Source organism: Neoarius graeffei, chromosome 20 (genome assembly GCF_027579695.1).
Source record: "Neoarius graeffei isolate fNeoGra1 chromosome 20, fNeoGra1.pri, whole genome shotgun sequence".
NCBI classification, from domain to species: Eukaryota; Metazoa; Chordata; class Actinopteri; order Siluriformes; family Ariidae; genus Neoarius; species Neoarius graeffei.
In genome coordinates, this window is record NC_083588.1 from 5,053,248 (window position 1) to 5,077,327 (window position 24,080).

Below are 24,080 nucleotides of genomic sequence, written 5' to 3' on the forward strand. Positions count from 1 at the left end.
GTTTATTGAAGGACGCGTCTTTAACGAAGGACAAAACATTGGACGGACCAGAGGAAGTGCACCACTGATCCCTCAGCACACAGCTCCATGTTGGGAAATCCCCATATATACCATTTTCTCTGATGTTCTCTTTGATTACCATACATCACTTCCACCACTTTTCCTGAAACAGAACAACTTTTCTCTGTTTCGCTCTTGATTTTTATCGAAGCTTAGCTGTCATTAGAATGTCTGTTTTAATCCAGCGAAAATTTAGTTTGTGATTTATTTTTATTTTATTTTTTTTAATGTTTTACAAATCTCCCCTCCAACGCCCATTGCCGTCTCAAATTCAAGTCAAAACAGGATTGTGGATTAATCTGTGAATATATTACACTTTATTGGCAACCCCTTTTGAGAAAAAAGGTTTATCAAGTACTTTACAGGATTCTCTGGTTTGTACCTGAGGAGCAAACTTTATGGCTTTGTCGTAGAGTTCCCTTTCAGAGATCATCGAGTTTTGGGTGAAACGTTGAACAGGAGCAAACTGGCCAAAGAACCCTTGAGAGAACTTTTTTGAAAGAGTGTAGCTGTGTTCGTATCTTAGCTGGCGATATTTAAAAAATGGTGAAAATATCTTGAAAATCGTCACATTTTATCGATGATTGATTATCATTTTAAGCTTGAAAATAGAAAAGTAGCTGCGCTCAAGCAGGAATAAGGAAACTAGTACAACAAGTTATGAAAGTTTATGCCTTTTAGCTGGCACCAAAGCAGACATTGAAGGTTTGGTTTATCTCACTAACTCATGAACGAGTGTTCCAAAACTGCCAAGTTTATTCCAGAGTTTATGCAGCTAATTAATAAACTAGATTTGGAACACAAAGTCAGACTTGTGTTCTCGTCCCAAATGGTAATATTGCTGTGCAACAGTATTACTGTTTGGTCCAGTATCCTTTTCATTTGCAAGTATTTTCTTATTCATGTCTCGCTCTCATCACTGTTGTGGGACAATTATGTCCATAGTTTGTGGTTTTTTGGGGGATTTTTTTTTTTTTGTCATTTATTGCTGACTTTACACACACATTCCATCCTTGTTATTTATGTTATGCTGTGAAGAACATTCAATACCTGGTGCAGTATTTTTATTTCAGTTGCCAGTATTTTATTCGTGCAATGTTGCTACTTCACGTGAAGTACTCCCCTTAGTTGAGTTCCACTCTTATTTTGTTATGGATGTTATATACATGGCCGATGTTTTTACTTTTTAAAAAAATTATTATTATTATTATTTTTTTAAATTTATTTATTTTTATATCCTTTTATTGCACACTTTTTTTGTGTCTATTCCTGATTCTTTCTGTCTGTGAGCTGCTGGAACATGTAAATTTTCCCACCAAGGGATGATTAAAGTTTTCTTCTTTCAGAGTTTATCCAGCTAATGAATAAATTAGTTCTGGAACACAAAGTCTGACTTTATTCCAGAGTTTATCCAGCTAATGAATAAACTAGTTCTGGAACACAAAGTTTGACTTTATTCCAGAGTTTATCCAGTTCATTCATAAAGTAGTTCTGGAACACAAAGTCTGACTTTATTCCAGAGTTTATCCAGTTCATTCATAAACTAATGCTGGAACACAAAGTCTGACTTGTTCCAGAGTTTATGCAGCTCATTTATAAAGTAGTTCTGGAACACAAAGTCTGACTTTATTCCAGAGTTTATGCAGCTCATTCATAAAGTAGTTCTGGAACACAAAGTCTGACTTTATTCCAGAGTTTATGCAGCTCATTCATAAAGTAGTTCTGGAACACAAAGTCTGACTTTATTCCAGAGTTTATGCAGCTCATTCATAAAGTAGTTCTGGAACACAAAGTCTGACTTTATTCCAGAGTTTATGCAGCTCATTCATAAAGTAGTTCTGGAACACAAAGTCTGACTTTATTCCAGAGTTTATGCAGCTCATTCATAAAGTAGTTCTGGAACACAAAGTCTGACTTTATTCCAGAGTTTATGCAGCTCATTCATAAAGTAGTTCTGGAACACAAAGTCTGACTTTATTCCAGAGTTTATCCAGCTAATGAATAAAGTAGTTCTGGAACACAAAGTCTGACTTTATTCCAGAGTTTATCCAGCTAATGAATAAACTAGTTCTGGAACACAAAGTCTGACTTTATTCCAGAGTTTATGCAGCTCATTCATAAAGTAGTTCTGGAACACAAAGTCTGACTTTATTCCAGAGTTTATCCAGCTAATGAATAAAGTAGTTCTGGAACACAAAGTCTGACTTTATTCCAGAGTTTATCCAGCTCATTCATATAGTAGTTCTGGAACACAAAGTCTGACTTTATTCCAGAGTTTATCCAGCTAATGAATAAAGTAGTTCTGGAACACAGAGTCTGACTTTAGCTGGATAAACTCTGGAATAAAGTCAGACTTTGTGTTCCAGAACTAGTTTATTCATTAGCTGGATAAACTCTGGAATAATGAATAAACTAGTTCTGGAACACAAAGTCTGACTTTATTCCAGAGTTTATCCAGCTCATTCATAAAGTAGTTCTGGAACACAAAGTCTGACTTTATTCCAGAGTTTATCCAGCTCATTCATAAACTAATGCTGGAACACAAAGTCTGACTTGTTCCAGAGTTTATGCAGCTCATTCATAAATTAGTTCTGGAACACAGTTAGACTTATTCCAGAGTTTATCCAGCTCATGAATAAACAAGTGCTGGAACACAAAGTCAAGCATATTCCAGAGTTTATCCATGAAACCAAATTGGACTTGGCATCTCCAAGTAGCAACTTCAAGTTTCACTTGGAGAACAGCTTACGAGGTTAACTAGCATCAGTGATCGGAGAGCACTGAAGAACAGTTCAGTTTATTCTAGAGTTTATCCGGATAACTAGCACTCAAATACATTGTCAACATTGAGTTGTCTAGCGAAGTCGATCAGCTAGTACTGAAGAAATGAAAGCTTAAGTGCCATGTTTTTGGTTTTTCTTGCTCGCCAGAAGAACCAGGTTTCTTTGAAAGCTTATCCAGCAAACTAAAACTATGAAAGAGATCATAATGTTTTGTTTGTGTTGATTTGTTCCTCAGATCTGTCATTATCACGGTCCAGCACGAATCGTGGTCCAGCTGGTGACCAACACCAAACTGCCGCACCTGCATGCGCACAGCCTCGTGGGAAAACAATGCGACAAGGGCGTCTGTGTGGCCGAGCTCCAGCCCAAGGACTCCTCCATCAGGTATATGCCACACCCACTTTCTCACAACTTCCTCCTGTCCAGGAACTAGCCGTTAGTTTGCTCGCCTGTTGTCTAATGAGAATTTCAAATCTCAACACGCAGTGTAATATATTTGTGTTCTCATTTTATTTTTCTTTTGCAGTTTCCCGAACCTGGGTATCCTCCATGTGACGAAGAAGAATGTGAGTAAGACACTGGAGGAGAGGATGAGTGAAGCCTACAGGCTCGGTTACAACTATGGCATCGTCATCCATCCAGAAATCGACTCTTTCCAAGGAGAGACGCACCTTCCGAGAGATCTCACAGGTAACTGTGTGTGTGTGTGGGGGGGGGTGCACTTTGGAAGATGGCTTTGAAGATTGAATGAGTACACCATGTGCTTGGTGATCAAAAGCAGCACAGACTGTCAATGCAAGCTCATTTACATGATGGATTTGTGTGTTCGGGCACATTAACGTCATGATATCGTGCTGAAATTCCTGTTTTTGAGGTCAGGATGTGATCCAAACTGAAACAAGGAACAAAAATCTGGTTGAACCTGTAGTTAGCTGCTGGGGGGGAAAAAAGGATCGGCTCAGTTTTTTTTAAGGTGTGTGTGTGTGTGTGTGTGTGTGTGTGTGTGTGTGTGTGTGTGTGTGTAAAAAAGTCATGTGGATATTTGAGTCTATCACATTTTGGTGAAGTGTATTTTATGTGAAATAATGATTGTCTGTGACGGTTAAGTGGAACAACAGCTTTGTGTTTGAGATTTGACAGGCCACACCTTCTTTACTGTGACTGACAGGCATATAGGCCACACCTTCTTCACTGGGCTTGACGGACAAACAGGCCATGCTTCTTCACTGTCACTGAAAGGCACATAGGCCACACCTCCTTCACTGGGACTGACAGGCATATAGGCCACATCTCCTTCACTGGGACTGACAGGCATATAGGCCACATCTCCTTTACTGGGACTGACGGGTGCATAGGCCACACCTCCTCTACCGGGACTGACGGGTGCATAGGCCACACCTCCTCTACTGGGACTGACGGGCGCATAGGCCACACCTCCTCTACTGGGACTGACGGACGCATTGGCCATGCCTCCTTCTTTAAACCTGAAAGGCATTATGTTTGTGTTTCCAGATCACCAGAGGACTCTGATCTGCAATGCTGCATCTAACCAAGCTAAAGACATGGACTTGAGCGTCGTGAGGCTCATGTTCACTGCCTTTCTTCCTGACAGCGAGGGTGGCTTTACCCGCAGACTCGAACCAGTCATATCCGAACCCATCTACGACAGCAGTGAGTCCCTCAGCACAAACACTTTGAATGCAGACCTCCTGTTTGCGCTTCAAAATAGGAATGGGAACTTCCTGTTGTTCGTTACAGTCCATGTAATAATTACAATAACAGAGTAAATCATGATAAAACGTGAATCCGATATCATGCTGCGGAAATTTTATCGTGGTGACTGGATTATAGTCCTTAGTTGGGTCTGGAGATGTCTTCAGTAGTCCACCGTTCTCATTTCTTGCACGTGTTTGAAAATTGTTTGACGTGTTCTTTATGTTCGAAGATTCCGTACTTGTGGGATTTGAAACCTTGAAAGTCAGTCGTGCAGTAAATTATTACACCGACTTCTTGTTCATGAGTAACAGTGTTGACCTTTTGTTAATGTCGCAGAATCCATTAGTGTTGGATGCTAATTGTTATTGCAGTGTGATTCCAATCTTTGGGAGTATTTTCAGAGTAATTCATTTCCATATCTGAGGAAATTGTTGACACTCCTGATGGTTTTTATGTCATTTTCAATGCCACTGCACTTTTACTTTCTCTGAGGAAGAAGACTGTTGAGAACTGATGAGCCAGATTTTCAAGTGAGACATTTTGAGCCATCCATATTTTTGGCATCGAACTTGCCTAGCAACAGTGTTCTCACAACTTGTAACCGCAACCACGTGCATATTGAGCGCTTAACTTCCTGTGTCAAAAACACAAATTCTGAAGGCAAATTGTTCAGCAAACCGGAACACAGAGCGAGTGAGAGGAAAAAACTGCACAATCTTTTGTTCTTTGCTTGAAGATTTGTTCAAGATGGTTCAGCATTGGAGGATGTTGTGGCTGTGGGTGTGTGTGTGAGAGAGAGAGAGAGAGAGGCTTCCATTATGATTGGCACCCCTTGTAAAAATTAGTAAAAAGGGTGAGGGGAAAAAATCTTGCAATGAGAAAAATCCCACCTTTTAATTGAAATTTATTCAGAGAAAAACAAAGTCCTCATCAAGAAATTATTTTCAACAAAAACACGTGCCACTTTTATTGGCACCCCTGCGTTTCATACGTTGTACAAGTTCCTTTGCCAGTGAAACAGCACTGAGTCTCTCCGATAACGTTTTATAAGGTTGGCGATACAGAGCAGGGCATCTGAGCCCATTTCTCTTTCCACAATCTCTCCAGATCATCCAGGGTCCTCGGTCCTCTCTTGTGCTCTCTTCAGCTCACCCCACAGCTTTTCACCGGGGTTCAGATCAGGGGACTGAGAACCTCTGGGGTGAGCTGAAGAGGAGATCGCCCAAGAGAGGGTACAAGAGAATTTCTTTCAATTAAAGGTTGGAGTTTTTGGGGGTTTTTTTAGTGTGAGATGAAGCGACTTCACTGAAGGGTGGACCCTTTTTACTGATCTTGACCAGGGGTGCCAATAATAATGGATGGCACTGTATGTACATCCAGAAACATATATATATATATATACACACATATACATACAGTGGTGCTTGAAAGTTTGTGAACCTTTTAGAATTTTCTATATTTCTGCATAAAAATGACCTAAAACATCATCAGATTTTCACACAAGTCCTAAAAGTAGATAAAGAGAACCCAGTTAAACAAACGAGACAAAAATATTATACTTGGTCATTTATTTATTGAGGAAAATGATCCAATATTAAATATCTGTGAGTGGCAAAAGTATGTGAACCTTTGCTTTCAGTATCTGGTGTGACCCCCTTGTGCAGCAATAACTGCAACTAAACGTTTGCGGTAACTGTTGATCAGTCCTGCACACCGGCTTGGAGGAATTTTAGCCCATTCCTCCATACAGAACAGCTTTAATTCTGGGATGTTGGTGGGTTTCCTCACATGAACTGCTCGCTTCAGGTCCTTCCACAACATTTCGATTGGATTAAGGTCAGGACTTTGACTTGGCCATTCCAAAATATTAATTTTATTCTTCTTTATCCATTCTTTGGTAGAACAACTTGTGTGCTTAGGGTCGTTGTCTTGCTGCATGACCCACCTTCTCTTTAGATTCAGTTCATGGACAGATGTCCTGACATTTTCCTTTAGAATTCGCTGGTATAATTCAGAATTCATTGTTCTATCAATGATGGCAAGCTGTCCTGGCCCAGATGCAGCAAAACAGGCCCAAACCATGATACTACCACCACCATGTTTCACAGATGGGATAAGGTTCTTATGCTGGAGTGCAGTGTTTTCCTTTCTCCAAACATAATGCTTCTCATTTAAACCAAAAAGTTCTATTTTGGTCTCATCCGTCCACAAAACATTTTTCCAATAGCCTTCTGGCTTGTCCATGTGATCTTTAGCAAACTGCAGACGAGCAGCAATGTTCTTTTTGGAGAGCAGTGGCTTTCTCCTTGCAACCCTGCCATGCACACCATTGTTGTTCAGTGTTCTCCTGATGGTGGACTCATGAACATTAACATTAGCCAATGTGAGAGAGGCCTTCAGTTGCTTAGAAGTTACCCTGGGGTCCTTTGTGACCTTGCCGACTATTATACACCTTGCTCTTGGAGTGATCTTTGTTGGTTGACCACTCCTAGGGAGGGTAACAATGGTCTTGAATTTCCTCCATTTGTACACAATGTGTCTGACTGTGGATTGGTGGAGTCCAAACTCTTTAGAGATGGTTTTGTAGCCTTTTCCAGCCTGATGAGCATCAACAACGCTTTTTCTGAGGTCCTCAGAAATCTCCTTTGTTCGTGCCATGATGTACTTCTGCAAACATGTGTTGTGAAGATCAGACTTTGATAGATCCCTGTTCTTTAAATAAAACAGGGTGCCCACTCACACCTGATTGTCATCCCATTGATTGAAAACACCTGACTCTAATTTCACTTTCAAATTAACTGCTAATCCTAGAGGTTCACATACTTTTGCCACTCACAGATATGTAATATTGGATCATTTTCCTCAATAAATAAATGACCAAGTATAATATTTTTGTCTCATTTGTTTAACTGGGTTCTCTTTATTTACTTTGAGGACTTGTTTGAAAATCTGATGATGTTTTAGGTCATAATTATGCAGAAATATAGTAAATTCTAAAGGGTTCACAAGCTTTCAAGCACCACTGTGTGTGTGTGTGTAATATATATATATATATATATATATATATATATATATATATATATATATATACACACACTAATGTATCTTCAGTAATTAGAATATCATGAAAGGTTTTTTTTCGTAATTTATTTCAAAAAGGTAAACTTTCATTTTTTTTTCCATGTTCGTTACATGTAAAGTGAAAAATTTTAAGCCTTTTTTGTTTTAATTTTGATGATTATGGCTCGTGAAAATCAGAAATCCAGTATCTCAAAGTACGGTATTTGATTCTTTCCTAAGATCAGTCAGAAAAGGATTTACAATCCAGAAATGCCCAACTTCTGAAAAGTATGTTAATTTATACACTCAATACTTGGTTAGAGCTCCTTTACCATAAATTATTTCATCAGTGCGGCGTGGCATGGAGGCGATCAGCCTGTGCCACTGCTGAGATGTGATTGAAGCCCAGGTCGCTTTGGTGGCAGCCTTCAGCTCGTCTGTATTTTTGGGTCTGCTGTTTCTCATCTTCCTCTTGGCCATCCCCCTTCGATTCTCTCTGGCGTTCAGGTCAGGCGAGTCAGCTGGCCAATCAAGCACATGGTCAGCAAAGCATTTGGTAGTAGTTTTGACACTGTGCGAAGTCCTGCTGGAAAAAGAAATGGGCATCTCCATCAAGCTTGTCAGCAGATGGAAGCAGGAAGTGCTCTAAAATCTCCTGGTAGACAGTGGACCAACACCAGCAGATGACATGGCACCCCAAATCATCACAGACTGCGGAAACGTCACACTGGACTTGAAACACCTTGGATTCCGTGCCTTTCCACTCTTCTTCCAGACTCCAGGACCTTGAGTTCCAAACGAAATGCAAAATTTACTTTCATCTGAAAAGAGGGCTTTGGACCACCGAGCAACAGTCCAGTTCTTTCTCTCCTTCGCCCAGGTAAGACCTTTCTGACGTTGTTTCTGGTTCAGCAATGGCTGGATATGAGGAACGTGACCACTGTAGCCCCTTTCCTGAAGACGTCTGTGCGTGGTGGCTCTTGATGCACTGACACCAGCCTCAGTCCACTCCTTGTGAAGCTCTCCCAAGTTCTTGAATCGACTTTTTTTGACAATCCTCTCAAAGCTGCAGCCATCCCTGTTGCTTGTGCACCTTTTCAGCAAAGACCTTGTGTGGCTTACCCTCCCTGTGGAGGGTGTCTGATCGTCTTCTGGACAACTGTCACGTCAGCAGTCTTCCCCATGATTGTGGTTGCGGCACTGAACTAGACTGAGGGATGCACAATGTTTTTACTGTTTTACTCAAACTCAAAATGCAATATTCTCAGTTTCTTTTTTTGCACAGTAGGCCATAATTATCAAAATTTAAATGGAAAAACACTTGAAACGTTTTATTTATGTGTAATGAGTCAAGAATGTATCACATTTTCATTTTCTTCAATAACTGATGGAAAATACTGAACTTTTTCGTGATCTTCGAATTGTTTGAGATGCCCTGGTATTGTGAGAGCAGTTGGAGTTCGAGGAAATGAAGAGGGTGACCGAAGGAAAGCGGTATAAAGAAGTTCTTGGAATGTGAGGTGGAAGCTCAGAGTTTAACATTTTACATGAACCATGCGCCCCAAGTTGGGTGAAACCGTTTCGGTCCAGAGAACCAAGAAATGAAACACTGTCTCTGGTTTTCGGTCTCTCTCGCTCGGTGTGTGTGTGTGTGTGTTGAACACCAACCTTCACTGCTCACCCTTCCTGAAACTAGATGTACTTTCCATGTCTCGCTCTTGAAATAGTGAATTGAGGAAAGTATTGCCACCCTTCAAGCAAATTGCACAGCAGTTGATGCTTAAATTTGCACTCGCTCACTCCAGAAACTACTTCCATTCTCATAAGAACACCTCGTTTACAGTTCGTAAATGAAACGCATGTAGTCTTCCATGAAATGTTGGACAAGAGCACAGTTGGGGCTTGAGTGGTCCCGTGTAAATCATCATCATTACAAGGAATAAGACATTTGTTTTGTCTGCTCTGTGTTTTCTTGACCACAGCTGCAGTTAGATATCTGGCAAAGAGCAGCATAATTTCAAAAAAAAAAAAAAACAGGTTGGAATGAAGATGCAGATGGATGTGCTGCCAGCTCCTCTTATTTCCTTTCAAGGGAAAGGAAATACAATGACGAGAAAAAGAAAGTACCGTACACCCTCCTTCAGTTCTCGGGTTTTATTTATCAGGACCTAAATAACAGTTGTTTGGTCCTCACAAACCTTTACAAACAGATCAGATCAGGTGAGACAACAGAGTTCAATTTGTTGTCAAAAAAAGTAAAGCATTATTCAGAAGCCAGGTGGGAAGAAATATGCACACCGTCTAATTCAGTAATTGGCACCTTTTGCGACGGTGACAAAGTCAGTGGTTTTTTTTCTGGAGGAGTTGATCAGTCTTGCACCGTTTTGGAGCAATTTTGTCCCACTCATCTTTACAACGTTGCTTCAGCTTATTGATGATTTAGGGCATACGTTTCTGCACAGCTCTCTTAAGATCACGCTACACAATCTCAGTAGGTTGAGATCTGGACTTTGATTTGGCCTTGATTTTATTTTTCGTCCTTTTGCCACTGAGATATTGATTCGCTGGTGTGCTTGGAATCATCGTCCTTGTTGCATGACCCAGTTTATCATTGTTTCAGTGACCGCACGTTTCCCAAGTCCTGTGGCTGCAAAACAAGCCCCCAACCATCCACCACCATATGAGGTGTTTGTGATGTTGGGCTGTTTTTGGTTTTCCCAAACATGCCACTGTTCATGACAACCAAATACCTCCACCATGGTCTCATGGTGGATATCCAAAGGATATTGTTCCAGGACTTTTGTGGTTTGTTCAGATGCAGTTTTGCAAACTGAAGTCATGCTGCCATGAGAGAAGGGGCTTTTTCCTCATCACCCTTCCATGAAAGCCATACTTGTTCAGCCTTTTTGTGATCGTGCCGTCTTGAACGTAAACATTTAATGGACCGACAGAGGCCTTGAGGTCACATGATGTCGCTCTTGGATTTATCTTGAGATGTCTGAGCATGAAACGGTCTGACTCTGGACCGAGTTTGCTGGGACACTCGTGATGGGAAGGTTGGCAGCTGTCTTGAAGCTTGTCAATTTGTAAACGGTCCTTCTCACTGTAAAGCGACTGTTAAATTGCCCCTGGGTGTGACTGAGCGTGTGAAGATGGCGTCCTGTCCAGGATGTACACTACCGTTCAAAAGTTTGGGGTCACTTTGAAATGTCCTTATTTTTGAAAGAAAAGCACTGTTCTTTTCAATGAAGATCACTTTAAACTAATCGGAAATCCACTCTATACATTGCTAATGTGGTAAATGACTATTCTAGCTGCAAATGTCTGGTTTTTGGTGCAGTATCTCCATAGGTGTATAGAGGCCCATTTCCAGCAACTCTCACTCCAGTGTTCTAATGGTACAATGTGTTTGCTCATTGCCTCAGAAGGCTAATGGATGATTAGAAAACCCTTGTACAATCATGTTAGCACAGCTGAAAACAGTTGAGCTCTTTAGAGAAGCTATAAAACTGACCTTCCTTTGAGCAGATTGAGTTTCTGGAGCATCACATTTGTGGGGTCGATTAAATGCTCAAAATGGCCAGAAAAATGTCTCGACTATATTTTCTATTCATTTTACAACTTATGGTGGGAAATAAAAGTGTGACTTTTCATGGAGAACACAAAATTGTCTGAGTGACCCCAAACTTTTGAACGGTAGTGTATTCCCTCTTCACGCTCGGTGTGTTCCAGCCTTGACTCTGGATTTACCACGACTCCGACCAGGAATGAATCGACAACTGAGTTTTCTGTCTCGGTTTTTGTGGGTGGAGCTCCCGGACACGCTTTCGTTTAATTCCTAAAAATACCTGAATTCCTCGTCTTGGTGAGGTCAGGAATTTTGTGAGTTTATTTGTTTTGCTTGTTGATTTCAGAGATGGATGATGTTTTGCACTCTGCCTTTGTCTTTTGCATTAAGACTTTGGGCTCTTTGAGCTGCGAATTGTGAAGTTTTGGTTGGGCTTTTTTTTTTTTTCTTTCATCCTGTTGATTGGTGCACGTGTGGAGGGGGAAATTACCAATCAAAATATTCCAACGTTTTTGTGGTAAAATTCTCTCTTTTTTTCATCTTTTGAGTGGTGAGATCTGATTTTCTCATGAATAAAATAGCGGGTTTTCAGAGAAAGCGTTGTGGGTTTTTTTTTTTTTTTTTACATTAAAATTCGCTGACGTAAATAGGCAGCATCGACAAAACTGTTTTTGCTCTTGATTTTCGCAAAATGTCACATTAGCACGAAAACGAGGTCAGAGCAGTTGAGAATGAAAACAAGCTGGCACCAAGTCTACATTATGCCAGCAAGTTGAGTGCATGAAAATCATGCCCCAATTGTGTCCTTTTCTCACAAAGCATCGAACCGGCATCTCTTCTTATTTTACAGAAGCCCCAAACGCCTCAAACTTGAAGATCGTGAGGATGGACCGCACTGCCGGGTGCGTGACGGGCGGAGAGGAGGTGTATCTGCTCTGTGACAAAGTTCAGAAAGGTGAGGCAGCTCCGTCATTCCAGAGCACGGCGCAGTAAACGCTTGAGGATCTGATCGGAGGTCAGGTTTCGTGATTTGTACACCACATGGAGGAAGTCCATCTGATTTCTCTCGGGGGGAATTCCCCTCCTGACATGCAAATGAGATCAGGAGGAAAGTTACACATCTCACACTCTTTCTATTCGTTTCTTCTGGAATCCTGTGGGTTTTTTTTTTCTTTCAGTTCCTCCCCATCCTACTTTCATTCACTTGGTTTATCTTTGTCCTTCACTCTTTTCTTCTTCTTGGTCTCTATTATTTATTTCCCTTTGCATGTCTCTCTCTCTCTCGTTCTTTGTCTCCCTCTCTGCATTTTTCCCTCCTTCTCGCCACTCCTGAAATCGTTTCATCCGGAAGTGCCAAACTATTTAATGAAACTGTTGAACCTCAAAGTCTGCCATCTTTCTCATGGTTATTTTCACCATCATTCAGCCTGTTGTCCTGCACGCATTTGTCGCCATGGAGGAAGTAAAAAAGCAATATATTCAAATTCGCATGTGTGTATATGAGGAAGTGATGTCCTCTTCTTCCTGATGAGCTGTCTCTGGTCTGATGTCATGTTTTGTTGTTGTTGTTGTTTACAGATGACATCCAGGTGCGCTTTTATGAGGATGACGAGACGGGAATCATCTGGGAGGCATTTGGGGATTTCTCTCCGACCGACGTGCACAGACAGGTAAGTCGCACGCCGTTCACACGAGAGTGGAGCTGGTGTGAAAAGTTCACAGTCTGATCGGCGTCCAGTCTGACATCAGGATTGGCGTTGCTGAGATCTTTCAGTGCTTCTCTCTGATTTCATTAATGTCCACATCATTCTTAACGATGAATCTTCTATCACTCAGTTTGCCATAGTGTTCAAGACGCCCAAGTACCGCGACCAGAACCTTCAGAAACCCATCTCAGTGTTCGTGCAGCTCAAGAGGAAGTCAGACAACGAGACTAGCGAGCCCAAACCATTCACCTATCACCCACAGATCATAGGTACATTGGCACAGTTTCACCTCTTACCCACTCATGATTCACCCACAGATCAGACTTTTTTTTTTTTTTTTTCCTTCTGGAGAAGATAGGTCAGTAAGACAAGTTTATTGTTTGTCCTGTTAGTGTTCCTCTGAACAAATTAACCCAGCGCAATTATTAGTGTGATTGACAACACGAGAGTGAGTGATGCACTCCTTCACCTTTTAGATTTCGGTCCAAAAGTAAAACACGACAGCACACACCCTACAACAAGCCTTTACCTGATCAGAGGTGGAAAGAACACCTACGACGTGTCATTCCGTCAAATATCTCAAAACCACAGGTGGAAATTGGTTCTCTTTCACCTTCACGTATTAAACCGCATTGATGCAGTGCACCAGCGCAGTTGACACCCAGTTAATGTTTTTATTCCTTTTTCATTTGTTCATAGAATAATTTTATTCCCATGAAGAGGAAAAAAAATTTATATGTAATTTTTTTTTTCCACTTGATGCGATTTTATAAAGTCTGATGGTCTTATTAGATATCAAATAATATATCTTGACCACTTCTGAGGCACAAATCTTCAGTCTTTGATGCATCGTAAAAAATTTTGATCGTGATCTGCTCTTTTTTTTTTTTCTTTCTGGAACTTGTTCTGGTCTCTCTCTCTCTCTCTCTCTCTCTCCTGTCTTTCATTTTCCTCTTCTCACAATTTCTCTCACTTCCTCTTCTCAGTTTGTGTGTCATCTCTGTCGTGCCGTTTTTCCTCTCACACTTTATTCTTCATTCCTTCTTTTGCTTTTTTTTTTTTTCCCTGAAAAATATCAACCGTCTCGTCGAACGCTTTTGTGTTCTGATTTTGACAGATAAGGAAGAAGTACAGAGGAAGAGACAAAAGACACTGCCCAATTTCCCGGATTACGGTGGAGCAGGGGGCGGAGTCGGGGGCATGTATAGAGGACCAGGAGGCGGGGCTCCGTCAGGGGGCGGCCACGGCGGCGGCGGAGGAGGAGGAGGGAGTGGAGGTGGAGGTACGCGAGTGTCAAATCATTCTGTGTCAAATGTTGCGGTGATATTTGTGATGAAATGAAAAAATCTTGTCAAATTTTGTGTTTTCCTCTAGGTCATTATTACCAGAGTTATTATAACAACTTCAACTCCGGCTACGCCTTTCCGCCCTCCATGGGTGGAGGAGGGGGTGGTGTGAAGCACTGTGAGTCGAAGCAAGAAAAACAGTACAAACACACAGAATGGATGAATGTATTATAATAATAATAAGTTCAATTATGTATAAAATGCATGTGAAACTAAGCCCCGCCCATGCCTCTGTGATTGGTTCACATTTGGAAAGGGTTGTTTTACAATCAGGGTACAAAGTTTGTGTCACAGGGGTCCAAAATTCAAATAGATTCAAACTGGTTCTTGTACCAGTTTTTAAGTGAAGGACAAGTTAAAGAACAGATTTCAGGTCATTTTTTGACGTGTGTGTGTATGGTAGTTTTGTGTAATCTGCTATAAGATGGGAGAAACAAATGAAGTGATTCTCGGAGAGGACTTTTTTTTTTTTTGACAATTCAGAATCCACTACTTCCATAGTGCTTTTAAATATAAGGCTGTAAGCTTTGTGTTAAGGCCAATTTATGCTGACAACCCAGTCCTCGCAGACGGTGTCGCAGATGGTGTCTGTGTAGCCCCCCCCACCTTCGCAGACGCTCTGCGCGCACCTCCCAAAAATTGTGACCACCGCAACAGCGTCGCAGACAAGAGGGCTCTGATTGGTCCACTCTACATCCGCTGTACACGCACTTCCGCTTCCCTTCTTTCCCGGTTTGGTTTGTTTTCACGACCGCCATTTTTAAAAACACGAGCGAAGATGGAGCAGCACGAAGAGCGGTTGATCGAGGAAGTGAGGAAGTACGTACATCTATACAACTCCAGTTCTAGTCATTATAAGTAACCGGAGGATAAACACTCCACTAACCGCACCCACCAACCACTCCTAGCGATTTCGCGACTTCGCGCCCCCTTGCGTTGTGGCGGTGAATAACATCGCGCACGCCTATCACTCCCCGCTCAACGACAAATTACAACTGTCTGCGAAAAGCTATCTGCGAAAGCCTTGTCGCAAGAGCATGCAGAGGCCTTTAGTTGTGTCTAATATTTATGTCCCGATATCTTGACCACATTTTAGGATGAAAATAATCATTTTAGATATGTTATTTTATATTGAAAAATTAGCTGTTTCGGAGAGGACATTTTTTTGGCACAGTTACATACTAATTTGATCAAAACTTACTGGCATTCAACATTTAAAACTTAACTATGTTTCCAATGATATGGAACCAAATATTTGTTTTCTGGTATAAAGAATGATTTAAGTGCATCCCTTTTGGAGCTCCCTGTGGTCAGAAAAGCACTTTTTCTAAATGACACGAGTAATTTTGCTAAATATGACACGTATTGCCATACATTCACCAAAAATAACGTTATCACCAATTTTTTTTTTTGCATGGTAAATAGAGCTATCACAGGGCTACAATAAACAACCAAGTTTATTTAGTCAAGCCTTTGGATATTGAAGGTAAGTGTTAAATGTGATTTTTAGCTTGCGTACCCTGATTGTAAAACAACCCGAAACGCATCATCATCAGCATGTCTGAGTGATTTGAAGGTTGTGACTCTAACTACTAACTCCTGCATCACACGCTGACATCAGACCCTCCGTCTGTCATCCTCAACAGCCAATCACGGTCCGGTGGAAGACACGGACGAAGAGAGCGACAGCGATCTGGATGACGACCCGGGGACAGGAGGGGTGTGTGTCCAGCCCAGATTTCCAGCATCGGAGGAGAGTAGTGACGAGAGCGAGGATTTGGACGAGTCTGGAGTGTGTGAGACAGAAATCACAGGCGAGTTTCAAGGAAGCCTCACTTCCAGTCCCTTTGAGACTTGACCTGGGTGAAAAATAGTCAGCGGGGATTAAACTTGTGTGTGTTTTCCCTTCAGACTTTGTGTTCGAGCCACGGTTTGCCGAGCTGGCACAGAGACACGCCTGGGCTTTGTTTGACTATGCCATAAGCGGTGACGTTCGCAGGCTGCTGGTTCCACAGCGCCCTCTGATGGCTGCTCAGGATGAGAACGGAGACACGTGTGTATCCCACATTCCACACACACACACGCGCGGCGTTACAGCAGTAAACTTGAATACTTTTGGCTGATTTTAAACATTATGTGACTTTGAGTGCAGGGCTTTTTGTTTTTAATTGTAATATTGGATTTACATATTATTGGTGTGTTTGTGTGTGTATATGCAGGGGGCTGCACTTGAGCGTGATCCACAGTCAGACGGATTCCGTGAAGAACTTGGCGGGAGTGATCGCGGCGATTCCCGGAGAGGATGTCATGAACATGAGGAACGACCTGTATCAGGTACACACACACAAAAACACGTGTAACACGTTTGTCTGTTCCTGCAGCAGTAATGATGTGACGTGTGTGTGTGTGTGTGTGTGCTGTTATCCCAGACTCCGTTGCACCTGGCCGTATTGACAGAGCAGAAGGACGCAGCCGAGGCGTTACTGGAGGCAGGAAGTGACATCAGTCTGACCGATCGCCATGGCAACACGGCACTGCACCTGGCCTCGCAGCAGAAGGACGGAGAGATGATGCGAATGCTGCTGAGACACCCAGAGGCTCTGGGCTTAAGCAACACACACAATATAGCAGGTACACACACGATCACACATCGGAATAGTTGTGCATATTTCTGCGGACGTGTTCGGATTTGAATCAGATTGCGTTTTTGCACGTGTAGGTCTGTGTCCTTTGCATATCGCCATCTTGGCGAACAGTTTGAGCAGCATGAGGGCTCTGCTGCAGGCCGGGGCAGACGTGGAGGTTCAGGAGCGAACATGTGGTCGCACACCGCTTCATCTCGCCACTGAACACAACAACGTGTCGCTCGCCGGATGTCTGCTGCTCGAGGTGTGTGTGTGTACATGTGGGTGGATGGTGTAGTAGTATTTGAAACTGTATTTGTGCCAAGAATTTCTTCCAAACTGTTCCACGTCTGATTTCTGAAACAGAAAGAGAGCTCGGTGAGTGGGTGATAGATGGAAACAAGACTCCGCCTACCAGTTTTTATTTGTCCCATAATTGTGTCCGTACACGCAATTGTTGAAACTAGCGGGACTGAAATAGACGTGAGAAAGTGTCAGTTTGCCAATGAGTCCAACGTGTTTCATTCGTTAAGGAACAACACATTGGACTTTTTATCCCCCGAAAGGCCCGAAGCGGGATTATGTCGTGGCGATGTCCGTCCCGGGAAGGGTGCTCACCTTCTGAAATCAACTCCTCTCGCAATTTTTGGAAAAATTTCACGAAGCTTGACAGGATTCTTTGTAAAATGTCGGTAATACGCAAATTGTAATTTTGATAAATTGCGTCACGTTTTATCAGAGTTACAGCCCTTGATGAACAAAATTATACTTTGACAATTTCATGAGAAGTTTTCTCCTTCTGAAATCAACTCCTCTCATAATTTTTGGAAGAGTTGCACGAAACTTGACATAAGGCTTTGTTAAATGTCCGGTAGTATGCAAATTGTTATGTTCAATTCGGTCGCATTTTACCAGAGTTCCAGCCCTTGATTAACAACTTTGTACTTTCACAATATCATGAAGGTGTGCTCGCCTTCTGACATCAACTCCTCTCACAGTTTTTGGACGAATTTCTCGAAGCTTGGCGAAAGGCCTCGTTATATGACTGTAATACGCAGATTGCGATTTAATTTCGTTTGTGAAAATTTTACGAGTTTTGACCCTTGATTAAATAACTTGCATTTTGACAATTTCATGAGGGTGTACGTTCTTCTGAAATCGACTCCTCTCACGAGTTGCGGAGGAATTTCACCAAACTTGGCAGAAAGCTTTGTTATATGACAGTTATACGCAGATTGAAATTTCGTTTAATTTGGGCAAATTTTACCAGAGAGTTACGCCCTTGATTATTAACTTAGGCAATTTCATCAAGGTGTGCTTGCTTTCTGAAATCGACTTCCCTCACAATTTTTATCCCCCGCTGGCCGAAAGGTCCGAAAGGGGATTATGTCGTCGCGATGTCCGTCTGTCCATCCCGGGAAGGGTACTCACGTTCTGAAATCAACTCCTCTCACAATTTTTGGAGGAATTTCACGAAACTTGACAAGACTCTTTGTTATATGTCGGTAATACGTATATTGCAATTTCGTTCAATTCAGTCGCATTTTACCAGAGTTATGGCCGAGTTGCCAATGAGGGATATTGTGGTCTCAGAGCAGTCTTGTACTTTGAATCTTTTGGAATGTCTGAGAAAATCTGAGACTTGCATTATACAGGGTGTTTCAAAAAAAATTTGATAATATTTGAGACACAAATATCTCAGAATTATATCAAATTTTTTGAAACACCCTGTACATTTACGTTACATTATAGCAGCGATAAACAGTCACCAGTGCCTCTTCCCCCCCAACCTCAAATCATAAATTTACACAGTAATTTATGAAGAGTGTACATATACCAATACCAAAGAACCTTGACCATCAGGGGCAAGAAAAACCTCCCTGAGAACGTCAGGAAGAAACCTTTAAGAGGAACTTGAGTCATGTTTAAAAAAAGGTGGGGGGGGACTTTACATGTCTGATGGAAACTTTGCAGGGGATTACGGGGGGGAGAGCACATGGAGACACAATTACACTAACTATAGATGTAATAGATGTATACGCTCCTGTTAAAGGGTTTGGAATGAAATTCTGTGTTAAAACCTCTGTGTTGATGGCTGTTTTTCGAATACAAGTTGTTCTTTATATTCTTTTATCCACTCTCGGGCCAATATGGTGTCTCTGAATATAAGACGTAGAGAATAAAGCGTTAATCATGTGGGATACTCTTCGGAAAAGGTTTTAATATCCATATGTGGGAGGGGGGATCAGATCCCGAGAGTTTATACAAAAGTTTGCCCATCCTTTTTTAAAATAATGAAAAAAAAAAAAGTCATTAGACACCAAAATGAAACACAATTAATGAGAGAATTTGGAGGGATACAAACTTTTGAGACTGTGGCTGAATGACTCGTGTTCTAACTATTTTTAAGAAAATTCAGTGATTTTACCTTTTGAATTTAACGAAATAATTTGACAGAGAGAAAGAAAAACAAAGGGGGAGGTGTCAAAACTTTTGTTTATAGGAAGGCTTCGAATAACGTGACGGCTAATTGGTGTGTGTTTGTCGCGCAGGGCAACGCTGAAGTGGACAGCCTGACGTATAACGGCTCCACGCCTCTTCACATCGCAGCAGGGCGGGGCTCTCTCAAACTGAGCGCGCTCCTCATCGCTGCAGGTACGCGCGTGTTGCTGTTCATGATGGAGATGAATCGACACGGAGATCTCCGTTCAGATGTTTGAAGCTTGTGACTGCGTGATGCGAAGTTGTGTTGTTTGTTCCAGGTGCAGATCCTCAGAAAGAGAACTTGGAGCCGCTGTTCTTCAGAGACGAGGAGTGCTGCAGGGAAGACAAAGGCGAAGTGGACGAAGGTTACATCCCAGGGACGACCCCGCTGAACATGGCTGCTTCGTCAGAGGTCAGTCACATGACCTTTTTACCAGAGAAACAGATTACTGGGAAAATGATTTTTACTAGCCTGGCAAGCCAGACTAAATGTGAATATTTAGTCTGGCCTCGATCCGTAGACATTTCCGACGCGGGTAGGAGGAACAAACCGCTGTCTTTCAAACTGTCTCTGTGCGTATAGGCCAACGCTCTGACCAATCAGCGCAACAGTGACTGTGACGTAGTCAGAGCGACAGAAAGCAGTGGGGGAGGCCTTGAAATAAATAATTTTTCAAAATGCGTATTAATTAATAAACAGGTTCTAGATATTAAGAAGTTTGGAGATAATGACCACAAGTTTGGAGTCTGTACCACATACACTCATTTTTTTTTTTCCAAGTGTTTTTCAAGGGTTTGCTTAAACTGTTTTTGAGAGTTTTTATTTAGTGGTGTTTGGTGAAATAATTTCCCTTAAATTTAAAATAACGGGAAAATAAACAATCAAAAAGTAATGTTTCAAAGCTGTTTATTAATTCTTCGTACTGCACAAACTAGCCCCATCCTTTTGGCTACGAGCAGAGCCAGCTGGTAGATCAGACTTTTGCCATAGCCGGTCGGCAAAACAGCGAAAACGTCCTTCTTGAAAAGGAATGAGCGGAGAGCCTCTTCCTGCTCATGTTTCAACGAAAATTCCAAGTCTAATTCTTCTAAAACTGATTCCAAAGCGGAGTCAAACGCGCACTGTTCACTAGCCGTAGCCATCTTTCCTGTTGCGCTTTCTCCAGCGTCGCGCAGCTTTGTCGTCACTCCTGCAAAAGCCCGCCCAAAGAATCCAAACAAAAACCTTGCGTTGTGATTGGCGGGCATGATTTGATGTCCGGGGTGTTTTTGTTTATATGGTGCGAGGCTAGACCCATTCGCTAGGCAAAAAATATTTTTGCCCGCTAGGCGGGTGGGTCAAGTTTACTAGGCTAGATTTTTACTGTATTCATGAGATGGATGGAGGAGTCTGGAAAAAGGAGTGCTGATTAAATGAATAGGAAAGCAGCAAGTCTATCATAATGGCAGGGTGGAGCCAATATCAAGTTCTCAAACCGTATTTAAAAAAAAAGACGTTCGAGATGTCTTAAGTATCTCCAAAATCTTCACCACACCCTGTGGCAATGAACTGTTGAGTGAATACACACTCGGATCACACTGACACACAGCGAGAATGCCACTTGTGAGTGTTTGCACACACTGAGGTGAGTTGTATGACTCACTCACCTCAGATGAGTCGCAGTCAGACTGACTCCAGACATTCACTTTCCCCTCCATTGCTCACTTGATGATGGATTGAGATTCATTCAGAAAGAAAGGAAAAAAAAGCACTGAGTAATCGATCGCCCTCTGCTGTCTGAAAGATGAATCGCAGCTCCGATCACTCAACCCTGTGCTGAGAACCTGCCCCTGCTTCCAGAAGCAGAAAGTGGGCGGGGCAAAAAATGTAACCAGAAGTCTCATCTCATCATCTGTAGCCGCTTTATCCTGTTCTACAGGGTCGCAGGCAAGCTGGAGCCTATCCCAGCTGACTACGGGCGAAAGGCGGGGTACACCCTGGACAAGTCGCCAGGTCATCACAGGGCTGACACATAGACACAGACAACCATTCACACTCACATTCACACCTACGCTCAATTTAGAGTCACCAGTTAACCTAACCTGCATGTCTTTGGACTGTGGGGGAAACCGGAGCACCCGGAGGAAACCCACGCGGACACGGGGAGAACATGCAAACTCGGCACAGAAAGGCCCTCGCCGGCCACGGGGCTCGAACCCGGACCTTCTTGCTGTGAGGCGACAGCGCTAACCACTACACCACCGTGCTGCCCTTTAACCAGAAGTCTGAAATGGAAAAAAAAATGTTCAGATTTATAGCATGGCATGGCATGATTGTGCATTATAGGTCTTCAAAGATGTCTGTACAAACTGATTGATTGAGTATTTTGCTTTCGGACTGATAAAGATAAAGATTCCGCACTGCATCTTGAAATGATGACGACGCTCTTTGGTTTTGTTCAGGTGCAGGAAATCCTGAACGGTAAACCGTACCAACCCAGCACTGTTATCGTCCCACCACAAGGTATTGAGCCCCTCTCTCTCTCTCTTTCTGTTTTCTATTCTGTATTGTGTTGAATCCAAAGATCTGATTGCACCACCAAGGACTTTTGATATTCCAGCAACGGTTTACTCAAAGCACAGCTGATCTGAGTTATTTGTATGGACATAACATAACTTATTTTAATCTGGAAGCAGAAAAATACTGGAACGTTAGGTAGGAAGGAGCCATTTTGGAAAACCGGAATTTTTTTTTCCTCTCAGAGGTGCTGGACAATCAAAGATGAAGCATCATCATCATCTGATCAGTCAGAATGGAGAATTCATCTCAGTTTGCTGTGTGTTTTACGATTTCCTGATGTATAGTAAATGTGACAGCGGTGTGTGTGTGTAGGGGACATGCAGAGACTGAGTAAGGAGACAAAGCAGGCGCTGTGCACATGTCTCGAGGAGTGTGCAGGCAGCTGGGAGAGTCTGGCGCACACACTCAGACTGGGCATCCTCACCAACGCCTTCCGCCTCAGCCCACGGCCAGCCTGCACACTTCTGGACAGCTACGAGGTACACATATAATCTCTCTCTCTCTCACACACACACACACACGCCATCCATTTTTGTGTTCTGTATATTCTGTGTTCTCTCTGTGCAGGTATCAGGCGGGACAGTGCGCGAGCTCTTAGCGGGTCTGAAGAGTATCGGGAACAGCCGCGCCGTCAACATAGTGCAAAAGCATGTTTTGTTTGAGGAAAACGATAACGCACACGACGAACATCTGACCACAGGTAGGATTTTTCAGTTTAAGCATCCACACACACACACAACGACAAACACACTACTTCTTGTTCATGACCTTTGAAAATAAGGAGCTGTCATCCAGCGACACACCCTAAAGATGACTCGTTTCAGGGTCACATTTACATCAATAACATACACAATCAAATGATGCCACACGCTGCCTGTTTTCAGCAGTAATGCCATCACTTCGCTTGAAACCCATCAGTGTGTCACACTCGGGGTTTCCCTAAACAAGGGACAGCGACAACACACACACGCTCACAGTGTAGTTTCTGTGTCGTCATCCTGAATGAGACAAAATAGTGAAGCAGGGGGATTCCCCTCCCACTCAAGCAGAACTGAGGTCCCGTTTCTGTACGAGAAAGAAAGTGACACATCGATGCAGGTTCTTGTTTTGATGGAGGGGCAGCACTCGAGAGGAAAACGGGGGAATTCTTTCACCTTGTTTTTCGTCTCTCACGATTTTATCAGGAAAGTGAAAAATCTTTGACTCACTTTGAGGCGTGTTCGCGCTTTTAGATTTGAGTACCAAACTTTCCAGAACCTTCTTTTGTCCCGAGACTCATAGCGCGCTTTGCTGATTTGCGAAGAGACGCATCGCTCCAGAATTTACCGTTACACGTCGTAAAATTGTGGAGTTCCTCTTGTGACCACGCTGAGAGTGATTATTTTCCCACAACAGCCTGATTTTCCATGTTTTTATTTATTAAACAATGATATCTCATGATATTTACTGACCTGATAAAAAGATTTGTTTCGGAAAGAAAAACAAGCTGCATTTTGATCCGTTTATAGTTGTGTTTCAGGTAGCGGAACATCCACGAAACAATGCATTTCCTGTTCTCACTTCGGTTATAGCAGCTTTAAAAAAAAAAACAATCTCTCACCAGCTTCCTGGTTTTTGTCTCGCCTGCGTAGCAGTTTTGCGAGATAAAGCGGTCACGTTTCTGGACATCCGTCCATCTGTCTGTCTAAAAACTTGGACGTTTTCAAGCATCTCCAAAAGTAAAGGTGATCCTGTGCCCATCCTGCATATGCGTATTCGCCATGATGAGGGCTTCTACCCCAAGGGTGAATTTTTCAATTTCGACCTTTGACCTATGATGAAAAATTTAACAAAAGACTTGGACATTTTCAAATATCTCCAAAAGTAACGAACTGTATGTAATGAAGACGACATTTTAGCATCCACCCGAAAGAGGCCTTCTGCATGTTGATCTTTTGTCTGAACGCAGTGTGAAATTCTGTTTGTTTGCTTCTGAGCAGGCGAGACTTTGCTGTGCTCCTGTTTTTTTTTTTGTTTTTTTTTTGTTCCCTCTCGTTCTTGGTGCCAAGAAACGACAAAGAAACCTCGAAGCCCAGTTCAAGCGCCAACACTGGAGACTCCTTCCATAAATGTGAAATAAACACCACCTCACTACGTTTAACAGTCGTTCCATGAAATCGAGTCGTACGTTCAG

General features: G+C 42.4%; 1 protein-coding gene across 1 annotated transcript in view; it reads left to right on the forward strand.

Annotated features, from left to right (window-relative positions):
• Positions 1-24,080, forward strand: part of nfkb1 (nuclear factor of kappa light polypeptide gene enhancer in B-cells 1) — a 61,217-nt gene that overhangs the window by 34,322 nt on the left and 2,815 nt on the right. Inside the window, exons 6-23 of the mRNA XM_060901155.1 lie at positions 3,079-3,227; positions 3,370-3,533; positions 4,356-4,514; positions 12,038-12,142; positions 12,766-12,857; positions 13,024-13,162; positions 14,011-14,175; positions 14,268-14,357; positions 15,886-16,053; positions 16,151-16,292; positions 16,459-16,573; positions 16,669-16,870; positions 16,959-17,128; positions 19,416-19,518; positions 19,626-19,759; positions 21,790-21,850; positions 22,220-22,386; positions 22,475-22,607. Of these exons, the coding sequence (XP_060757138.1) occupies positions 3,079-3,227; positions 3,370-3,533; positions 4,356-4,514; positions 12,038-12,142; positions 12,766-12,857; positions 13,024-13,162; positions 14,011-14,175; positions 14,268-14,357; positions 15,886-16,053; positions 16,151-16,292; positions 16,459-16,573; positions 16,669-16,870; positions 16,959-17,128; positions 19,416-19,518; positions 19,626-19,759; positions 21,790-21,850; positions 22,220-22,386; positions 22,475-22,607 (2,458 nt within the window). The remainder of the gene's footprint in view (positions 1-3,078; positions 3,228-3,369; positions 3,534-4,355; positions 4,515-12,037; positions 12,143-12,765; positions 12,858-13,023; positions 13,163-14,010; positions 14,176-14,267; positions 14,358-15,885; positions 16,054-16,150; positions 16,293-16,458; positions 16,574-16,668; positions 16,871-16,958; positions 17,129-19,415; positions 19,519-19,625; positions 19,760-21,789; positions 21,851-22,219; positions 22,387-22,474; positions 22,608-24,080) is intronic.